The sequence below is a fragment of the Ixodes scapularis genome, unplaced genomic scaffold (genome assembly GCF_016920785.2).
Source record: "Ixodes scapularis isolate PalLabHiFi unplaced genomic scaffold, ASM1692078v2 PGA_scaffold5__190_contigs__length_132052651, whole genome shotgun sequence".
In the NCBI taxonomy this organism is placed as follows: domain Eukaryota; kingdom Metazoa; phylum Arthropoda; class Arachnida; order Ixodida; family Ixodidae; genus Ixodes; species Ixodes scapularis.
The window spans coordinates 129,523,229-129,542,602 of NW_024609880.1; the positions used below are offsets into that span (position 1 = coordinate 129,523,229).

General features: G+C 44.0%; 1 protein-coding gene across 1 annotated transcript in view; it reads right to left on the reverse strand.

Annotated features, from left to right (window-relative positions):
* The window catches only part of LOC8050659 (diuretic hormone receptor), a 71,143-nt gene that overhangs the window by 38,293 nt on the left and 13,476 nt on the right, over positions 1–19,374 (reverse strand). Inside the window, exons 2-3 of the mRNA XM_042294347.1 lie at positions 9,113–9,204; positions 1,392–1,477 (exon numbers count right to left, since the gene is read on the reverse strand). Of these exons, the coding sequence (XP_042150281.1) occupies positions 1,392–1,477; positions 9,113–9,204 (178 nt within the window). The remainder of the gene's footprint in view (positions 1–1,391; positions 1,478–9,112; positions 9,205–19,374) is intronic.

Here is a 19,374-nt window from a genome sequence, read left to right on the forward strand (position 1 = left end):
TTTTTTTTACTGCAGGGTAGTGTATAGCGCGGACCGATAAATTCATACCACGTAACTTGAGACGGCTCTCGTGTAGGGTTCCCTCGCATGCGATAATTTAAGTCGAAGACACGCGAAAAACCTCACCATTCATTACGAACAAGACAGCGTTAGTTTGCGCCAGGCGCCCGCCTTCGAGCGAGTGGAAATGAAACAAAACACATTTCTGGGGAAACGGGTCAGATAATCTTGGTTGCGGATGACATGAACATTCACACCCTGTGTTTGTAAAAAAGTCATGGTTGCCCACAGAAACTGAGAACAACGCGCGAAAGTAGAATATTTTTTTAAAGGGTGATTGTTTTAGCACGGGCAGAATTTCCCGGCTTGCCCCCCCCGCCCCCCCCCCCCCCCCCCCCAACACACACACACACACACACACATTTCACGAAGTCAGAAACGGGAATTCGTATATGGACCAATATTTCTTACCTTTAGTCTCTACCCAACCTTATTTTTTTTTTATAGAAAGTTACTTTTTTGAAACAATTAAGCTCGTAAACCTGTTAAAGAACAGAGGATCCAAAATGTTCTGGTTGATTTAACTTGAATGGAATAAGAATTGATTTCCCCTCCCCAGCTGATCATAACTCGCCTCTGTAACATTGGAGCGTAAAAAAATATTTCCCTTGTCTTAGTTCAGAATTAAAAAGCGACCTGTATACTACTTACATTGATTTAATGGCTCAAAACTATGGGAATATTTAAAAGAAACGTTAAAAATGGCCTCTTCCAAAATATGTCAAATCGTAAGATAGAGAAAGACCTACTCAAACGAATGAGGGCAGCTGTGCGGGGTTGAGGCGCATAAAATGAGTCTTTAACAAGACATACCGGTATTGAGTTTCAGAGAGCGAGGATGATCAACTAGCTCATCCAAAACTGTATGTCACAAAAAAAAAACGTCCCCAGCTTAACAGGTGTGGAGTAGCATACGTATATTTTAAGATCTTAATAGCTTAGAGAAATCCATACAAAACATTGCTCAGTAACTACGCCAACAAATTTCGTTTTCACTTCAACTATTTTGGTTACGGAGTAAGGATGCGCCTTATTTCAAAGCATCTAAAAAAACAGTAATGAGGTGCTATTTGCCGAATATTCTCAAAAATTTATTTGAATGTAAATAATTTTAAGAGTAAACATTTATATTCTTTGCAACTCATGAAACTTTGAAATCATTAACGGACAAGTGTTTACTCATATACCACATTTGTCTAAATACGAACTATTTTGTTTTCTGATCTCTTCGACTGGTTTGTGTTCCTGAAACTGGAATGGACATAAACAAAATTAATAATGGTGGGGCGCTAAACAAGAAAGCAGTTGAAAAAACTATAGTCGGGACTTACTTGTAATAGAGAAATATCCACAGAGCAATAGTCAAAGCACACAGCGAAACTCCGTAGCCGATGTAGTACAATGTTGTTTCATCAACCTGAAACCGAAGAAGGCAAGAAAGTAGTTAAAGAATAGCAGAACATCAAGCGTACACTGCGCCGTTCGACCCCCCCCCCCCCCTCCCTTTCCAAAAAAAAAAAATGCCAAGCACACGCACACGCGCACTAAATAAGACATGACAGATGGTTTCTGGTCGTTGATGGAATAGCTCAGTTTTCAGAGTAAGCTAGCGTTAGCTGTTTCGTATTACGTGGAACATCTCAGAGAATGTTCAAAGACCACAGCAAACAGAAACATCACCTTCAATCGGACAAACCAGGGGGGCAATGCAAGACGAGGCGGGACCAAGGAACCGGGACATTGCCGTCTGGCATAACCCCCCTCTGGAGGGCAGTCGTCCACCGGTCATATTGATATGCAAAATATTGTTGCTTCGAATAACCTGCGCAAGGAGTTTCTTGAATCGCGGCTGAAAGCTAGAAACGAATATGCAACTTCTGTGGTTCGAAACATTCCTTGACAGCAAAACTGCTCACCGACTGAGGCGCCATCGAAGCTATGGAAAAGTGAACCGAAGCGCACATACTCGCCCCGCCCACCACATACCTTTTGCAATAACTATTCAAAGCACACTACTACGCGTGCCGCACTTCGGTGTAGGAGGTTCCTTCGATGCATCCATCCCTAGCTCACTACTAAAAATATCAAAACAACAACCACTGTCTCTGTGAGGACCTAAGCCTAAGTTGCAGTGCGTGCTCGTGGCTCCGATTTTTAGGGCCGACTAAAGGATGGACTCTATGCGGTATATACGCTAGGAAAGTTCGCTCCGCGCATAGCGTAAGAACAGCGCTTGTTGCACCGGGTGGAAAGCAAAGGCGTCGGGCTAATTTCGACGATTCTTCGCCACATTCTTTCCATGACCACGCGTGCAATGAAGGAGACACTGTAGCGTTTAACATGTCGATGATCCAGCATCAATACCCAAACACTGAGGGGATAAAAACTTTTGCTCTTAATTGTCTCGGCGCGATTGTCTCCCGATCGTTTTCAATACGGACGAGTAGGCAGGCGAAAGATTTTTTTTTTGGTATTAACGCAAGTTCAAATTTTGAATAAAAATTGAATCGTCGGTAACGGAACCTCTTAGGTACAACCGGTGCACAACTAAATTGTATAGACACGAAAGTTTAAGCCATTGTATACAGGCCACACTGGTCCGCGGTTCAATTCCACTGCGTTTATTGGACGTTGTTTCGTCAACAAAAATAAAATTCGGAGGAAGTGGAATTGGGGCCAACTTTGATTTTCTGGCCTTAGAGTTTCTGAGTTTCCACGCTTTCAAAACTAACAACTAAATGTCGCGGTTCTTCCGATGACGCGTGCGGGACCTTAAATTCCGTTTCGTTGAAGCTCTCGATCACACTCTGCCCAAAAGTCGTCGAAGTTATCCTGAAATATTGGCTTTTTCTGTAATCCAAATTTCAGACCGAGTCAGTTTTGAGTTGATATCTCCCAGATGCGGACCCTACATTACCGACGCATATTGACTTGCACGTACCGGGGGTCGGTGTGAGTAGCTTTCATTGTGGCAAGGAAGGAAAGGCAAGGATGGACGATAACCTTAACCCATTTGAATAATTCTGCGTGCCTCCGTTGCTTGCGATAAAGCTTCTCTGATATATGAAGGATTGCCGCTACCAGTCGCCGAGAACGTTCAGCATGCGAAACACTGCGCTTTGTATACTCTCGAAGAGGCTCTTTCTGTCTCTTTTTAAGCGTTCGTTCTAACATGTGCTCATGCAAGTTACCATAAGTAAAAAAAAAAAACATAACACCTTTGAGTGAACCTCAGTAGAAAAAAAATAAACAAGTGCTAGAGCTTTTTCGATCAATGTAGTTCTATTTCATTGCGTCTATGATGCCGATACAAACATACGGCATATGCGCAGAAATACATCGCAATTTTAAAAGTACCGGTCTATAAACTCATTCATCTTAGTGCCTGTTTTATTGAGGATCGTAACAAAGATTCTTGGCGGAGAGATACATCGTTTTATAGGTTTGCGTCAGAAAGTGAAGCGAAAATCGCACGACATGCTTCTGCATATAACACAAGGTCAGGCGAGTATAACGAACCACTGAGAAGGGAAATAAAGACCTTCATCGGGCGTTGCCTTTCTGTGTTTTACTTTTCGCTGCTCGTGCAATACATTATTTGCGTATCTCTCGAGGATTTGCCATTTACGATTCCGTTCCTTGGGTAAATGTTATATAGTAAGGACCCCGTCAAGCACCCCAACGGGATCTGAGCAAACTGAGCTGCGGTTATTGTGTTAAGCAACCTCGCTTAAAAGAAACAACAAAAATAAACAGCTAAAAAAACAAACAAAAAAACAGAGTCTAGCACGAAAGGATAAGCTGATAAACGGGAGGCATTGTGACTTGGCAACATGTTGATATGATTTCATACCGCGGACCTCTACGATCTCTATCGCGAAGCTGCATGGTTCGTTCCAGTGAATTCGTGCGTTTTGATCGGGTCAAGTGTGATGTCCGATCGCTGGACGGCCTCTCATGGACGGCCTCTCACTCTCTCGCTCCCTCTTTGTTGGTCTCACTTACGTACTCAGGTAGAAGAGTTCTCTCTGTGCCTAAATTTGGTTTTTGTCTGGGAGTTTACTTCGGAGCTGAAGCAACGCGTAACTTTTGAGACTCAGTAACGAGTAACGTTACTTTTTGAGGGAGTAAGCTGTAAACGTTTTTTCAGTAACGTGGGCATGTGTGCCTTCCTGTTTGTTGCTCGAGTCGCAGTGTCTGGGTCCCAGCGGAGTCCGGTCACGCAGGGTGATTAAGAGCGTCGGGCGGGCGGAAGGGCGCTTACCCCTCCTGCGTCAATATTGCCACCGTGGGCTTCGTTGAGGCGTCCTCGGGTAAACAATTGATTCGCGGAGCGGGCGACGTCAAGGACGAAATCGCCAGTGGCTCGGCTCGGAGTGCTTCCTGCATTACCCTGACGTGCCGCGAATAGTTACAAAGAAGCCTCGAAGACTGGTTGAAGAGACTGCTGCTGCTACCCACCGTCAGAGAAAGGAAACGATGAACTTAGAGAGAAAGAGGACGGACACGCGCGACTCCCACCAAGTCGTAATCGTATTTCCTTGTCCATACGTTTATTCGAGTCGTGTAATCAGCGACGCTATTTTTTCTTCGGGTAGCGCGCGTAGACCTCTCCAAAAAAAAAAAAAAGGGCTTCTGTCCGGTGCCATTTTCAGCGTTCGTGCGTATGACGCGAAGCGAAGACAACATGCGCGTACTGGGTTGTGAATTTGTAAACATTCAACAGGTGTATATAGAGTATTCACTGGCGACCATAAATAGCTGGGTGGGTGACTGCTGCGCGCGGGGGAGGGGGGGGGGGGGGGGGGGGGATAGCGACCTTTTTGCAGATTACTTGCAACCTCTATTACACATTATCAAGATTGCCGGTCTTAGCAGCCTATAAATGTGAGCTCTTTCTGAGCAGGTGCTCAGAACAGCGTCCTTAAATAGGGAGCGGCGAGAAGTTTGCGTATCTCCACCTGGTGGAATTTGTTCACAACCGAGAGGGGGGATACTTCAACTTCCTCCACTGGGAAAAGCACGTGCAGTGCCAAGCTTCTATGCACTATGAAAATTAAAACATAACCACGTGGGCAGCACGTGGACTACCCAGAGTGAGGAACGCAGAAGCGCCCCTAGCGAGCTTCTCACCGCACCTAGTTTTACTTTGATTTTATGAAAATTCGTCGCTTCATTGCGTTCTTGATAAAAAATATAACATAAATGCCAAGAAATCAGGTCTACAGGAGCTTTGTTTCCCCGCGTCTGTACTTATTGTAAACAGATTTTCAGAACCTCAAAAAACAACAGAAATAAATATTTAAAAATTAAATAAGCGGAAAGCAGAAATTCTTCGGGGGCACCGCAATTTTCTGCGAAAATTAATTTCAGGGAATTTATATACAAGCTTTAAAATTTTATATTACAAACTCGCATCTGCTAATATTAAAGCAGTTCGCCTACGCGCTTACTCGCGGTAATTTTCAATCGCCCCCCTCCCCCCCCTCCCCCTTTACTAAATAATCTTGGCCTGTCTGCTTGATTTATCTAAGAAATACATTTGAACTTTGTTTTTTAGTAGATAGCGTCTTCTTTTTTAAACAAGTCAACTGAAGTTGTCTTTTTCTTACTTAAAATAATGTTAACAGCCTCGCTTTGATGGAAAACTTGGTCGGGATGAATAAAACTTGCGCTAGGAAACTCATATGTGAGATATCATTGTTTTCATTCGTATTATGCACGCGTAAAGTATCGTTGTGCTAACATCAAACTATACCCTGCGCACCTAAAGTTAATGCAGCTTTTTTTTTTTTTTTTTATAGCAAGCGGGCCACTGTGCGGGACAGACTAAATAGAATCGACAGGCGAAAGGAAATTTTGCTGAGCTCCGAAACTGACCAGCTGTATACCAATAGCACCTCCAAGACAAGGCCTGCACATGACGTCATCATCGGTGGATCCCCGACCCGCCCCAAGCGGCAACCACGCGGAAGCTCGACGAGAACCTTCGCAAAGAGGGATCCATCTTGGCGTCGCCGCATGCTACGCGGAACGCAAGTTCGTCTGCTCCTTTTGCAGGGGTTGTGGTGACGTCAGAACGCCGAGCTCTCATTGGCTCTGATTGAATGACAATGGGTAGTCGGAGCCGATCAGCGGTCGGCGTTCAACCGTTACCACAACAAATGCAAAGGAAGCAGACGAACTTGAGTTCCGCATAGCGTCGCGTTCGTTGCGAGAAGCTCAAAGACGCGCTGGCGGCAATGCTGGCGTAATCTACAGGCGACGCTGCATCCACCCACTAGTGGTGACGTTTAGGGGGGGCCTTGTTTTGCAGATGGTATTGGCTCCACTTGGATGAAATTGAATTTCTACACCGCTCTAGAGGGGAACGGAGGTACGCAATTTTACTCTCGACGTCAAGGTCATCCAGGAGTGTGAACTTCCACGCTCGCGAGAATTCGTAGCAAACACACGAAAATTGCACTTTCAGCTTGCCTCTGCAACGAAGCTCGAGAGGACCTCGAAGCTGGAGAGAATTTGCGCTTTTATTTTTTTCACTCCTCTCCCGGGTGTCGTTAGGAACCCGATAACACGCGAGCGCATCCGATGATTGCCGAACTCTCCAATTTGACCTACGCCGCCTCGCAATCACGAAAAACGTACACAACGTGAAACCGAGCACACGGAAGAAAAGAAAAAAAGTAGACGCCGGAAGAACACGAGCGCTTGTCGTGAAAGCGGCTAAATCACTTTGCCTGACGCGGACGAACTTGGAGCATCGAGCTCGTGTGTTGTTCCAGGAATGTTATTGTAAGCCGATGGCGTTGTGCGCGCCTGCTTTGCTTTCTTTCTATGCTCGGGTGTACGTCGGGTGTCAACATACCCGTTGCTGTTTTCACGTTAGTGTGGCACACTTTTGTTTTTGTCTAGGTATACCCTAATTAGCACATTCCACTGCGCTAAAAGGTTTTTGCTGGCTGCATCCTTTAAAGGGCACTGAAGTCGATTTTGAGGTTGTCGTTTTGTAATGACAACTCAGTGTAGACGCTCTAAGCATCCCAAAATACCCGAATTCACAACCGTGCGCAGCTTATTTCCTCAATAAAGGCGTGTTCAAAGATCGCGACACGCCCTTTTGGGGAAGAATTTTCTTCCGAGTGAAGCGGTCGACGAAGGGCGCTTGTCGGCGAGTTGTAAGTGACGGCGTCGCCCGCGGGGAAGAAGAGGAGTCTTTTCCGAATGTGTACCTATCGGACTCTGTACGAAACAAGTTATAATAAAGTCATTCGCAATCCGCGCGGACTGTACGGCTTTCATTGGCCACACAATGTAGTCCACGAGAAAAAAAGAGTCCACATGTTTTCATTGCCCTGGGATGAATAGGCGTTTTTTTGAATATAGGCTTTGTATCTGTGGGAGCTAACACATTTTAAGCAATATAAGATACAAAACGACCTTTTTCAAAAATGATCGAGTGCCCTTTAAGTCTTCACATAAAACATGGGAGAGGTGGGCGATTATGCGCTCGAGCTGATTGCGTCGCAGCTGATTTTGTTACGAGAGCATTGAACGTCGATATACACTTTTCATGTCGTATTACACCTGAGACTGCGGTGGAAGAAATCGGAAGAACTTTCAGTAGAAGGAACAGACACAGAGAACGTCTCTGTGTGAGACGTTCTCTGTGTCTGTTCCTTCTACTGAAAGTTCTTCTGATTTCTTCCACCGCAGTCTCAGGTGTAATACGACATGATTAGCTACCACCAGCTCGCCTGCACTCTCACCGTCTTTTCACTAATACACTTTTCCATAGCTTATCACCGATGCGAAAAAAAAATGCCGAATCACTGGGCTGGGGCAGCACGCGCGGCGTCTAATATTCCGCAGAGATAGCAAGGGCCCCAATCTGGACATTTGGCAAAAAAAGAATAAAAATCGGCGAGAAATCTGGCGGCTGAGATTGGCCAACGCCGCACTTAATTGACCTTGGCTCCGGCCAATCAGAGCAGCCAGATTTCCCGCCGACTTTTTCGCCAAGGGTACAGATTAGCTCCCCAAGTGCGCATTCCCAGAGCGTGTCTCACAGCTAGCCCAGTATGCAAATTCTCGAATTCGGGGAGATTTGGGTGACAGACCAACGGAGAACGTCTGAAAATCCCCGGCGAAGGACTGAGGATTAATTCCGCCCACCCCGGGGGTCTTTTCACGTAGAAGCGAAAACTCGGTTCCACAGCGCCTTCTCCGCAGTAAGACTCCGCCAGATTGCGAGAACCTCGCCCGGAATTTGAGCCCGCTCCGTGGCGATCCGGATTTTCAGGTGCGCTGCCATCTTCGTATACGCCTCCTCGAAGCCGCCGAGGCGGTGCATACAAACATGGCATCGCACGGGAGATTGTTGGAATGATTTGCATTGGTTGCTATAACGTACATTTTATATCCATTTTTAATGATTTTTTGTGACTTTCTGGGCTTACTGGCAGTTAAGTTCCACGTATGAAATGAACGCGTGAATCTCCTCGCATCTTTAAAATAACGCATAATGCGCGACACAGTTCAAACGAGATATCGCAACTTTGATTTAATTTCATTTTACCCGTTTTCGTTAACTTAAAGCGCTTAATAAGGGCCCGCAAACGCACAGCCGCAAATGAGCACATTTTAATTTTAATGGCAGCTTTCAAATGCGAAAGTCAAAAATTGTCACGTGTTCAAGCTGACTCTGTGGCATCCTACACGAGCCTAACCTGGAAAGGAAACTGCTCGAGTGTGGCTCCAACATCCGCCCAAGTTGTGTCCCATTCCCTCGCGATCTCGCTCTTGACCCTCTCGTTTCGCGACAGTCAACGGGAGCTTAAGAAACCCAAGGTGGGGCCTCATACGTATTCGGCCGTCTCATGCCGCAGTTTCGTACGCTGCGGAGCGATAATGAGATTCTCGGAACTTGCCCTGTTCTTACGATGCTGTCAACGACTGTATCAATAACTTTGATCGCGTCGCGCCTGAGTTTCTACCAAACCGTGAAAAAGGATTGCACTAAGAAATAAATGAAGAGGAAGGGAAAGATACTCGCCTCCCGGTCGACGTCGATGAGGGGACGACAGCTCGAGTAATCCGACCTGTCAGCCCAGGTCCCGTTCTCCAGGCAGGTCCGCGTCACATTATCTGCGCAGCGAGCAAAGAAGCGGAATTCCTCGGGCTGAGTCGCTGTCAGCCACCGAAGTTCCCCGTCGCCACCGTCTCCCCCAGCCTCTTTCAATGTGCGCCGTGGGGAGGTTCCGACTGCATCGCAACGACCTGTTTCCCCGCACACTTCGACGTCTCCGAGTGTATACTTCACCGCTGCGCACTCGATGACATTTCACTTCACTTTGAAAGAGACATTCTAAAAGGGGGCCATACCTTAATGAACATTTTTGTAATAAAAATTGGGAAAGGGATGCGTAACATCTAGGGAAATAAACAAACTGCGCAAAGGACCAGGACAGTGGCAGAAACAAGTATACTTGTTTCCGCCTCTGTCCACGTCCTCTTCGCAGTTTATTCATTTACCTAGACACGAACTAAATAGTCCGCCAAAAGGTGTTACTCGACGCATAATATCATTACATAAACATTATTTTAAAAAAAGATGTAACAATTTCCTGCAAGAACTGAGTACAGTTATTATATGACACGAAGCTCGAAGGAAGGCTGTTCCAATCAATGATGGAAGGCGTGTTTATTTGAACGCGTTAGTTCTCGAAAATATTTACCTTCCTCTAATCAGTTTGACCAATTAGAGGGGCGTTATCGTGCCAGTAATTATCATGCTGGACTGAGTTTAAAATTTTCATCAACTCTCTTTTGTATTTGAAGCAGCGTGGTCATTGAATAATGATTCATTCATGTCTCGTTAATAATAACTCTACCCCCCTCCCCCCAAAAAAAAAGAAACATAATATGAGTTATTTACGAGACACGAATGCACATATTTATACAGTTCGTCCCGGAAAGCTTTGTCTGTTAGCGGGGTATCAAAATTAACGAGGTAGGTACTAACCAGCAATGATTATCGTTCGGTGTTTCTGAAACGATAACTTTGTTTTGGGAACGCTCCACGGTATTGGTCACGCCGGAGCAAGCCCATGGCAAAGAGTGTCGGCAAGGCAGCGTAACTCTTGGATTGACGTCATTGCGCGCGCGACCAATGGCGTTCCTTCATGCGGATAGCAGGAGGGCGTTACTGGGGTTTCGTTGTAGACTATTGTTACGTTCCACACCCCAGCGAGGCTGTGCTCCATCTGGGGCACACTTACAGTGACGGTCCGCAACACCACCGCTCGGTAGAGACCCTCTCGAAGACCCGGAACCAAGGCTTTCGAACATCAGCCGAAGTAACCAACATCAACGGGTCTTTGTGTTCCTCTATCTCCAACATCGAGAGAAGATGCTGCCGCGGCGCCATAAACCTCCGGGCCAATGAGGGTGGCTGTTGGACCTCATTTCCGTCGAAGCCAGCAGCCACCACCGATCCCACCAGGATCCCGCCGGTGGCGTAACATCGGCACGTCACCCGGGCTATAAAAGGGAGACCCGCGGACACGCGCGGCGGAGATGCAATGGGACCTACCATCGAACGCAACCATTGGCTCATATCCCATTAAAACATAGTCACCGTATAGTCCAAACCCGGTCGCCAGCCTGTCCGCCCCCCAGCCCTTAACACTATGAGCTGCAAACTAGAAGACTGCATCTAGTAGACAAGGAGGAATCTCATCGTTAGATAGTGTGCGCGTCGACATTTCAGAGAAAATTATGTAAAGATCCCCATAGAAGAGGTGCTTGGACGAAGCAGAAAGAAGAGTCCATCATACATTCACAATTCAATCGTCACGTGTCCCATTGCATATCATTCCGACAGTAAAGCCCCCTACGTAAACAAATCTCCACATTCATTGCATTTCGCGAAGTGTCTAAACTGGCAAATTTTAAAATTATTTGAATTTACAGAGGAATCCTAATTATTGGCGTTTGGAATGCATTGCAATGCACAATGGCGTTTCTGAAAGCTCGTTTAAACCTTTGCTTTTGGCTGCGACCGACTTTGTTACGACTCCTCGCGTTACACCACAATGCGTCGCACGGACTTAGGTTGCCATAACAACCATCTCGTCGTCAGCAGTCTCAAGCGGTCGTAACGCAGTCGATGGCGCTCAAACGCAAATATCTGAACACGCCACCGACGAAATGTACTCACCGTCCTTCAGCCTTTCAAACTGAGCTTACCATTTCTGACTCAAATATTTGTTACTTGTCTCCACGCGTGCACGAAACTGGGAACGGCTTACACTTCGTTAACGTCCAATAGGAGACGTCGTTCCAACTTAGGCGCCACGCCAATCCCCGGTGGCGCTTGCTGCCGTGTCAACAGGTCGCGGCTCGTTGTCATCATCTCCTTTCCTCCCCACTACCGCGCCCCTTGTCACCGCAGGGTGATCCATCAATAATTCATGAAGCGAGCCCAAATTAGCGGGCCGCGCGACGCTAGTTCGGGTGCCCGAAAGAGCGTGGTTAATGAGGCCGGCGGGGATTAGCGTCGGATTACGCGGCCGGGCTTTGCTTTGATCGCACGAGCGTATACCTGCCCCGCGGCCGGCCGAGGCCCTTCCTGGAACGATGTTCGCGAGCGATAATCTCAGAGGGGTGTCTGATAAAGAAGGGCTGCCGGGGGGAGCTATCAACGGAATGGACCGAGTGGTGCCGCCCGGGTTAGGGAGATAGTCTACCCAATCATGGTATTCCGTTAAACCTGGAACAGAATGTTCCCACTAAAAGTACGCCTTTTTTACCAATATTAATAATAAAAAAAATCTTTTTTTGCCGTCTAATGGGGCGTATATTTTTACGAATAATTGTACGTTAAATTAATCTGAACACGCATATTTTTAGACGATGAAATTAGATGTGCAGTTTGTCGGATAGAGTAACTGACTGCATAAGAACGGGCGTGGATCGTCCCGAGCCCCTTTTAATCGCTTTTGCTTTAATGAGATTGCGCGCATTAGCCGATAAGAATGACAAAGATAGAATCACAAAGCCAGACTCGTAAACGTAAGAAGCCTCCGCTTTCCATTTTTTATATTTCCGAGTGACTATAGCAACTCAATGGCCCACTCTTGAAACATTATAAACCATTCGCAGGAATATTCCGAAGACCTTGATCGTCCGGAATCTTCAATATTCTCGAACACTGAACGCTCGGCATGTTGTACATACTGTGAGTGTTACTTCGGGTCATAACTGTATCATATAAATAGAGGGCGCGTCAATAGCGCTGCACTCGTGAGTCGCTTATTGCTCCTACTGTTCCAATTTGGCCTAAATTGAATAATACTAATTGCTCGCTCGCTCGCCCATAATCCTCGACGGCTCCAGCAGGAAATATATTGCCCATGCGTCGCTCAAGTTTTGTAGAATAATTATTTTTTTTTTCATGTCAGTTTCGAAATCTTTATTCGCATATTTCTCTCTGTCTATAATGCCTGCACGCCGAGACGCAAAGACACGCGTGTCCATTAATATAGTTGCGACCTACGTGGCAATTTGCTTCCCGAGTGATCATTACGGCGGTCACCTGATGACCGCACTGTCCAAAAACTGGATGAAGGAGGCGGTAATATTTGAATATTCAGTTGCTCTGTTGCCGCTCAGCTGCGAGCGAGGCAATTACCGCCATCTAGCGTGCATGTTGCGCGGATTAGTGCAGAAAGGGTTTGAGCACAGCTGTTAAATCTTTGGTAAGACACCAACAAGTATGTGTTACGATGGCGATCGGCAGCCTCGTAAATTAGCGCACGTCAGTTCAAAATAGGAGGAAGCAAAACTTGCACTGAAGACCCCACTGATTAATGGTATGTTCAATCCTAGCTCCTGCAGGCATCCTTGTGAATGGGCATCGTATTGGCGAGCAGTCTTATTATCAACGCTACGCGATGTACGTTGGAGTAATCTGGTTAGCAGTAATAGGGCATTGCCCATTTGAGCACTCTACAGTATTGAACTAAAATCGACGAATCTCAAGAAGAAATCAACGTTACGCTGCATACGCAATCAAAAGGTTCAGTAGGATGGTCGTTTTGTGTGTCTACGGGTGTGTTCGTGTGCGTGCGTGCGTGCGTCTGTAGTATGTGTGTGTGGGGGGTTACAAAACGAATGTGAAGCACTATTAAAACTTTTGTTCAAAACTGTCCTGGGGAAATTGTGATTAGTGAACAGAAAATGTGTCATGAATCTTCTCGTCTTACACTCCTAAGAAAAATCAAGGCATGACAAGGTTAAAAAAAAGAATGTGCTGGAGCAATATATTTTCTTTTTTAGGTATAGTTAGGGAACTAGACTGGCAGACATGCGGCGACCTGAACACTTCAGTATTTATCACCCTGTAAATATGTTTAAGATATCCAAAAATTGACAAAAAAGGAAAAAAAAAAAAAAAACAGACAGTGCTGTAGGGCATCTGCCAATTCCAGCTTCATTAGCGTTCTATTAGTCGGGATCTAATTTCACTGCCCTCTAAGTTCGGGCATGAAGTAAGTACTCCAGCCTTTAATTAGAAATGCCCGAAGCCCTCTGTCTGAGCGCTCAGTAACACACGTTCGCAACTTTTACGCACATTTTATTTATTGTTTTGTCGCTCGCCAACTTTCTCAGAGCAGAAAAACTTTTAAGAAAATCGTCTCTCAATTAATTTGTTTTTTTCATTCCCAGACTTCAGGAGTCAGTCACAGCGACTGAAGCTGATACCGAAAGCTTAGTACTCAGCTAATCCCGTCCGTGCCCCCAAGATTTTACATAGAATCTCGACGAAATACCGATAGAGCGTGTATCACTCATAAAAGATCTTGGCGTGTGTGTTGATAGTGCTTTAACTTTTAGAAACCATTTATACTTTGTCACGGGCATAACGCGTAAAGTGTTCGGAATGTCATAGTAATAATAATAGTAATAATAATAATATTAATAATATTAATAAAGAGTTTATTTTCATAGTACGTTGATGGTGACGATCAAGAAAAAAATCTGTATGGCACAGCTTTACAAGTCCTTGACCGCCTACAAGGCATTGTAGCCGTGGCTTGACGGATAAAAAAAAGCATTCACCAATCTTGATTATCACAATTTAACAAAGCGTGTTTGAGACGAAAAATATTTATCATCGGCTATAACAGAAAAGTGACCTATTTGCAGACAGAAGTTTTGAGACACCAAAAGTTCAGTTCATACTCAGATTCAATTGTGGAGAAAATAAGTCGAATTTCTTTAATGGTTATTGTACTGAATTCCAATCTTTTATCTTCAAGTAGGTTACACATTTTTGTAATAGCATGATTAAGCATTTGTGTGCCATAGTTCGTTCTTGCAGTGACCACCTCCAGACATTCTGCACGACGGGTAGAATACGTGCGAATATTTTCAGAGAGCTGTCCAAGTTTTATCAGAAAGTTTATACCCCTAATTTGTTTTGGTTTTAGGCTAGTGAGAAGTTTATAGCTAAATATATATGTACATTGATAACGCACAACTTTTTAAATAAACTAGCTGTGTGAAAGTTAGATGGAACGTCTTCTATAGCCCTTAACGCTTTCTTTGTTGTTGTTGCAACAAGTGTATTTTTTTTAGATAATTTATCAACAGGAATAATATCTCGATTGACGAAGGTTCTTAGAAACCCCCACTCTTTTGTGTGTCTTTTTAATTCTTTCGTAACGTCGCGACATGAATTTGCGTCTGTCACATGAAACCGATATCTAAAAAGCAGGCTATGAGCATTGAGAATGGTCAGAAAAATGTGAAATCAATTCAGTGTGATAGATTCTTTTAGCGCCACTTTTATTATAACTATGAATATATGCTAAAAATGTTTTCACTTCAACTTTTGCTTACCTGAACTTCGTGATTTTGTGTTTTTGCATAAACTTATGAATAGGGAAATTAATTCTGCGCAGCTTCTTGCGATAGTTAATGTTCATGTTCCTTTATGTGTAACAACATTTTGCTTGTTTCAATGTTCACTCACCCTGTAACATTTCGCCTCTTTCTAGGATCCATACATTGTATAGCACCACCGCTCCACCTCACCTTGACATTACGTTGTCAATTACGTTGTACCGCAGCCGATTTCATGAACACTTATGTGCCACTTAATTTGTTCTATTTGTTGCTTGATAAAGGTGTCTTGCTTGTTGGCGATGGTGTACCAAAGGGAAGACCTCCTTCGTTGTTTCTGAACACCTAAATAAATATTAATAATATTAAAATTAAAAATATTATTATTATTGTGCTATTGTACATCGATGTACTTAAAGCACCTGTAATAAATAAATGTATTATTATTGTTATTATTATCGAATTTTGTGAGTGCCCTGGATGACAAAAATGGCAGAAGGGAAAAAAAGTGTTATTCCTAAGCACGGGGATAAAACGAACCATCTGGTGTACGCTGTTCCTCTCACTCGAAAGAGCGGATTCCCTGGATCTGCTTTATCTCAAAGAGCCATTCCAGTTTATGTGGTGCCATCTGTGTGGAGCAGCGCTAACCAACCGGTCTGCTTTTGATTTCCTCCTTACTTAAAATCGAAAGAATAAAACACGGAGGAAAAGCACGGGACAACGTGGTTGTCCTGTGCTTGTCCTTCGTGTTTTATTTTTTCGATTTTAAGTATTCATGTTCAACTCGCTCGTCTTTACACTCTAAAAAAAGCCCGTGCGTTTGCTTGCCCGCACAACACTGGGAGAGCCAATCACCGCAACTTACGGAGGCAGCTCAGCGAATGGCAATGCCGAGACATATGTTTAGACCCAAAAACGCAGTCTTAGTTGTGACATTAAGCAATGCAAAACGTCACGTTTGCATTGCTTAATGTCACAACACAGACTTGTTTTTTTTTTGGTCTAAACATATGTCTCGGCATCGTCATTGGCTGAGCTGCCTCCGTAAGTTACGGTGATTGGCTCCTCCAGTGTTGTGCGGGAAAGCAGACGCACGGGCTTTTTTAGAGTGTACCATATTTTCTCCTGGTGCATAAATATAGCAGGATTTTTTTTTCTTGCTTCTTACTTTTGTTCGCAAAAAACCTACACCCAAAAACTTTGAGTACGTTAAAGGCATCACTAAAAGACATCTTTATGGAAAGTTCTATTGCACTCAGTTTATTAGCTTACGGCATTTTTTTAAAGACTGAATAATGTTCAAGAGGAGCCTGTATACCAAAGCCAAGCCAAACTCTTACTGTCAAAACAGTATCTAAATTGGTCTGCTTCGATTTGCCTCAGTAAAGTGTTAGCGCGCGCAACAGTCTCGTTGAATTAGTGAACCGAAATCGTGAAAGATATAACTTTAAAAATCAAAGAGTGATCTCACAGTAAACAATAACTCCCGGTCAAATCGATTACGTTGAATAGGAAAGATAATATACGCTACTTATATATCGAAGTTCGCCATTTTATTTTTTATTTTTATGTATATTGTGTTGGCGAACTATGTTACTCAGAGACGAACATTAACTTAGAGCGGGTAGGTAAAGATGATTTGAAATACACGAAATAATAAAAACATGTAAAGACAAAGACAGACAGTACAATTCTTTCATCGCTACGTCTTCGTCCATACACGTTTTATTGTTTCGTGTTTACCAAATTACTCAGATAGCATCTTCATGGAGAATCGTAAAAACACAGTAATAACGTTATACGAGTATTTTTATGCGAACTTAAAAAGCGCTCAGTTTAGCAAGCGTCCAATTAATTACGCCTAGCGTGAAATTAACATTGTTTCTGAAAGGTAACGCATCTTGTAAGAGCAATGTCTTTTAATTAGCGCCACGCAGCAACCTTTATTGCAGTAGTGTACGGAAAGCCCTAATTGTTTCCATATTTGCTTATGTGCTTATTCGAACTTACATTATTTTAACCAAAGGCTGCTTTTCGAACACTGTGATACACAACAATAATCAGAACAACTATGAATTCTAAGATTCAGCCAACACGCTACTATTGTGATAAAAAAGCGCACCAGAAATGAAAACCGAAACTTTTAAAGTTACACCGCGTTGTTTTACGAGCTTGAAACTTCAATACAATGTGTCCCAATCAGAAAGCGAGAAAAGCCGCCATTCAAAGAATTCTACGAACTGCGTGGAAGACAATAATAGCCTGAAAACGTCGTTTAAAGGAGCTTTGTGGGAACTGAGATTCACGCCTAAAAACAAAAGTCGAATCCGGGTATCGCCTAAAACCAAAACAAAATGTGAAAGTGCCTTCATTAAAACAATAGTGAAATGAGGACTCAAGGACTCGGCTATCCGGTCCAATTTCTTGTCGTGGTTTTCGTCATCGTAGGCTGGAGATCGTAAAACTTTTCGAATCCCAGAACAATGCAATTGCTTAACGATCCTTTGGCTTTGGTCTGCCTTCTAGCATTATTATGCTGGACTTTTCGCTGCAATAACAGTCTTAAATGACCACCGCAGCGTTCTTTGGTCGCATCTCGCTTTGCGCCGGCTCAGTCTTCTTGCTTTCGCCCATTTCACATATATCAGAACATTAGCGCATACGTGCACATTGTAGCCCCTTACACCGGAGCATAGAGGACAAGAATCATCATTACAGTGAACGCTTTCCTAAGTGCAACTTTGCAATTAAGACCATAGAAGTGATTCTCCACTACACCCCAAGAGGGAAAGTGTCAAGGAGTGTCAGGCAGGCGGACATCCTGCACCTTTTCAGTAATTTCGACTTATATGTGTTTGCCTCTGTGTGTGTGAAAGGGAGGGGGGGGGGGGGGGGTGCGTGAATATAATCGCAAATTTGAATTTACCTCCAGCTAGGTGAAGCCACCTTATCTGGCGATCCGAAATTCGCACGAAACATTTTTTACGCCACTATCTTACGGACGTTGTCTAAGGTTATTCCAAACGAACTTATACACAAGGTGATTAAAAAGCGCAACAAGACGACCGACACAAAAGACACAGACACAGCGCTGTCTGTGTCTTTTTCTGTGTCCGTCGTCTTGTTGCGCTTTTTAATCATTATGAATCACCAACTTGCCCAACTTTCTACCCTCGTTATACACAAGACCCAAGGAGGGACACCCTGCCACTTTCTTTTTGTTTTGTTCGAGAGCAAAAGCAAGACGAGCGGCAAAGGAAAGCACGTTTCCACGGAGGCCTGTCGTTTACAGCCGCTCTTTCTTTACTTGCCTCACTTCTCCGACTTGGACTGACGATTCCCGCAACCGCAATTGTTCGAACACTCGTTCGACAGTTGTGCCGTGGTTCTGTTTCGCAAACCCTTCGGACGGATTAGCTGACAGAAACACCGCACGAAAACAAATCAGCGCGGCATGTGTCGCAGCAGTTGCCTCGTGAAGTCTTTCTTGTTGTTGTTCATGGACGGCAGTCTTTTTGAGCCGTGTTTTTGTTTGTATGTTTGCTTTTGCTGATATGGTTTCTAAGGGTGCGGCAAACTCAATGTGTTCAATGGATGATATGTGGGGGCTTTTATGTCTCAAAAGACGAATAGCCTTCCTGGGTTCGATGTTTAATTGTTTTCTAAAGTCCGCAGTTTAACTGATAGGTTTTATTACATAGCCGCAATAACTTTATGTACACACACTCAAACACACACAGATATATATATATATATATATATATAAACACGAAAGGAAACAACACGAAGTCGGTTACAACTGTAACATTACGGATATGAAAATTACTTTAGTTTTAGTATTATCTGACCAATACTGATCCGCCAAAAAAAAAAAAAGCAATCTTTGAACAAGTACTTTTTTTTTTTTTGCGTGGTATGCCGCTATGGGGTAAATGATACCTCGATTGCAACTTGACTAGCACCTAGAAAACGAAAAGTATCTATAACTGCTACAAATGCATCGCTTATAGAAGCCCGTGTATTCCTGAAAAAGAAGCGAGTAATTGAACATCTTTGCTGTCCTCAAAACGCAGAATAAAGAGCGCACTTTAAGTTGGCCTGGTGTTACAATAAATTAATTTATTTGCAACAATTTACCATCGAATGGCACTTTTTGTTAGCAGACTAGAGGCAAACACGCGCTGATACTTGCAAAGTTCTTGAACTGCTTTCAATGGGAAATTTTTAAATCCTTCAGAATCAAAAAAAAATACCAAACGATGATTATGAGCGTAAATAATCATCGCTAACAAAATAATTTGAGTGTGCAGAGAAAGGGTGTGGATAACCGCAGCTACATCGAATTGTGAGGCCCAATCAATCGTTTTGATCAGGAATGAATTCTTTACCCACAAGACGGGCAAC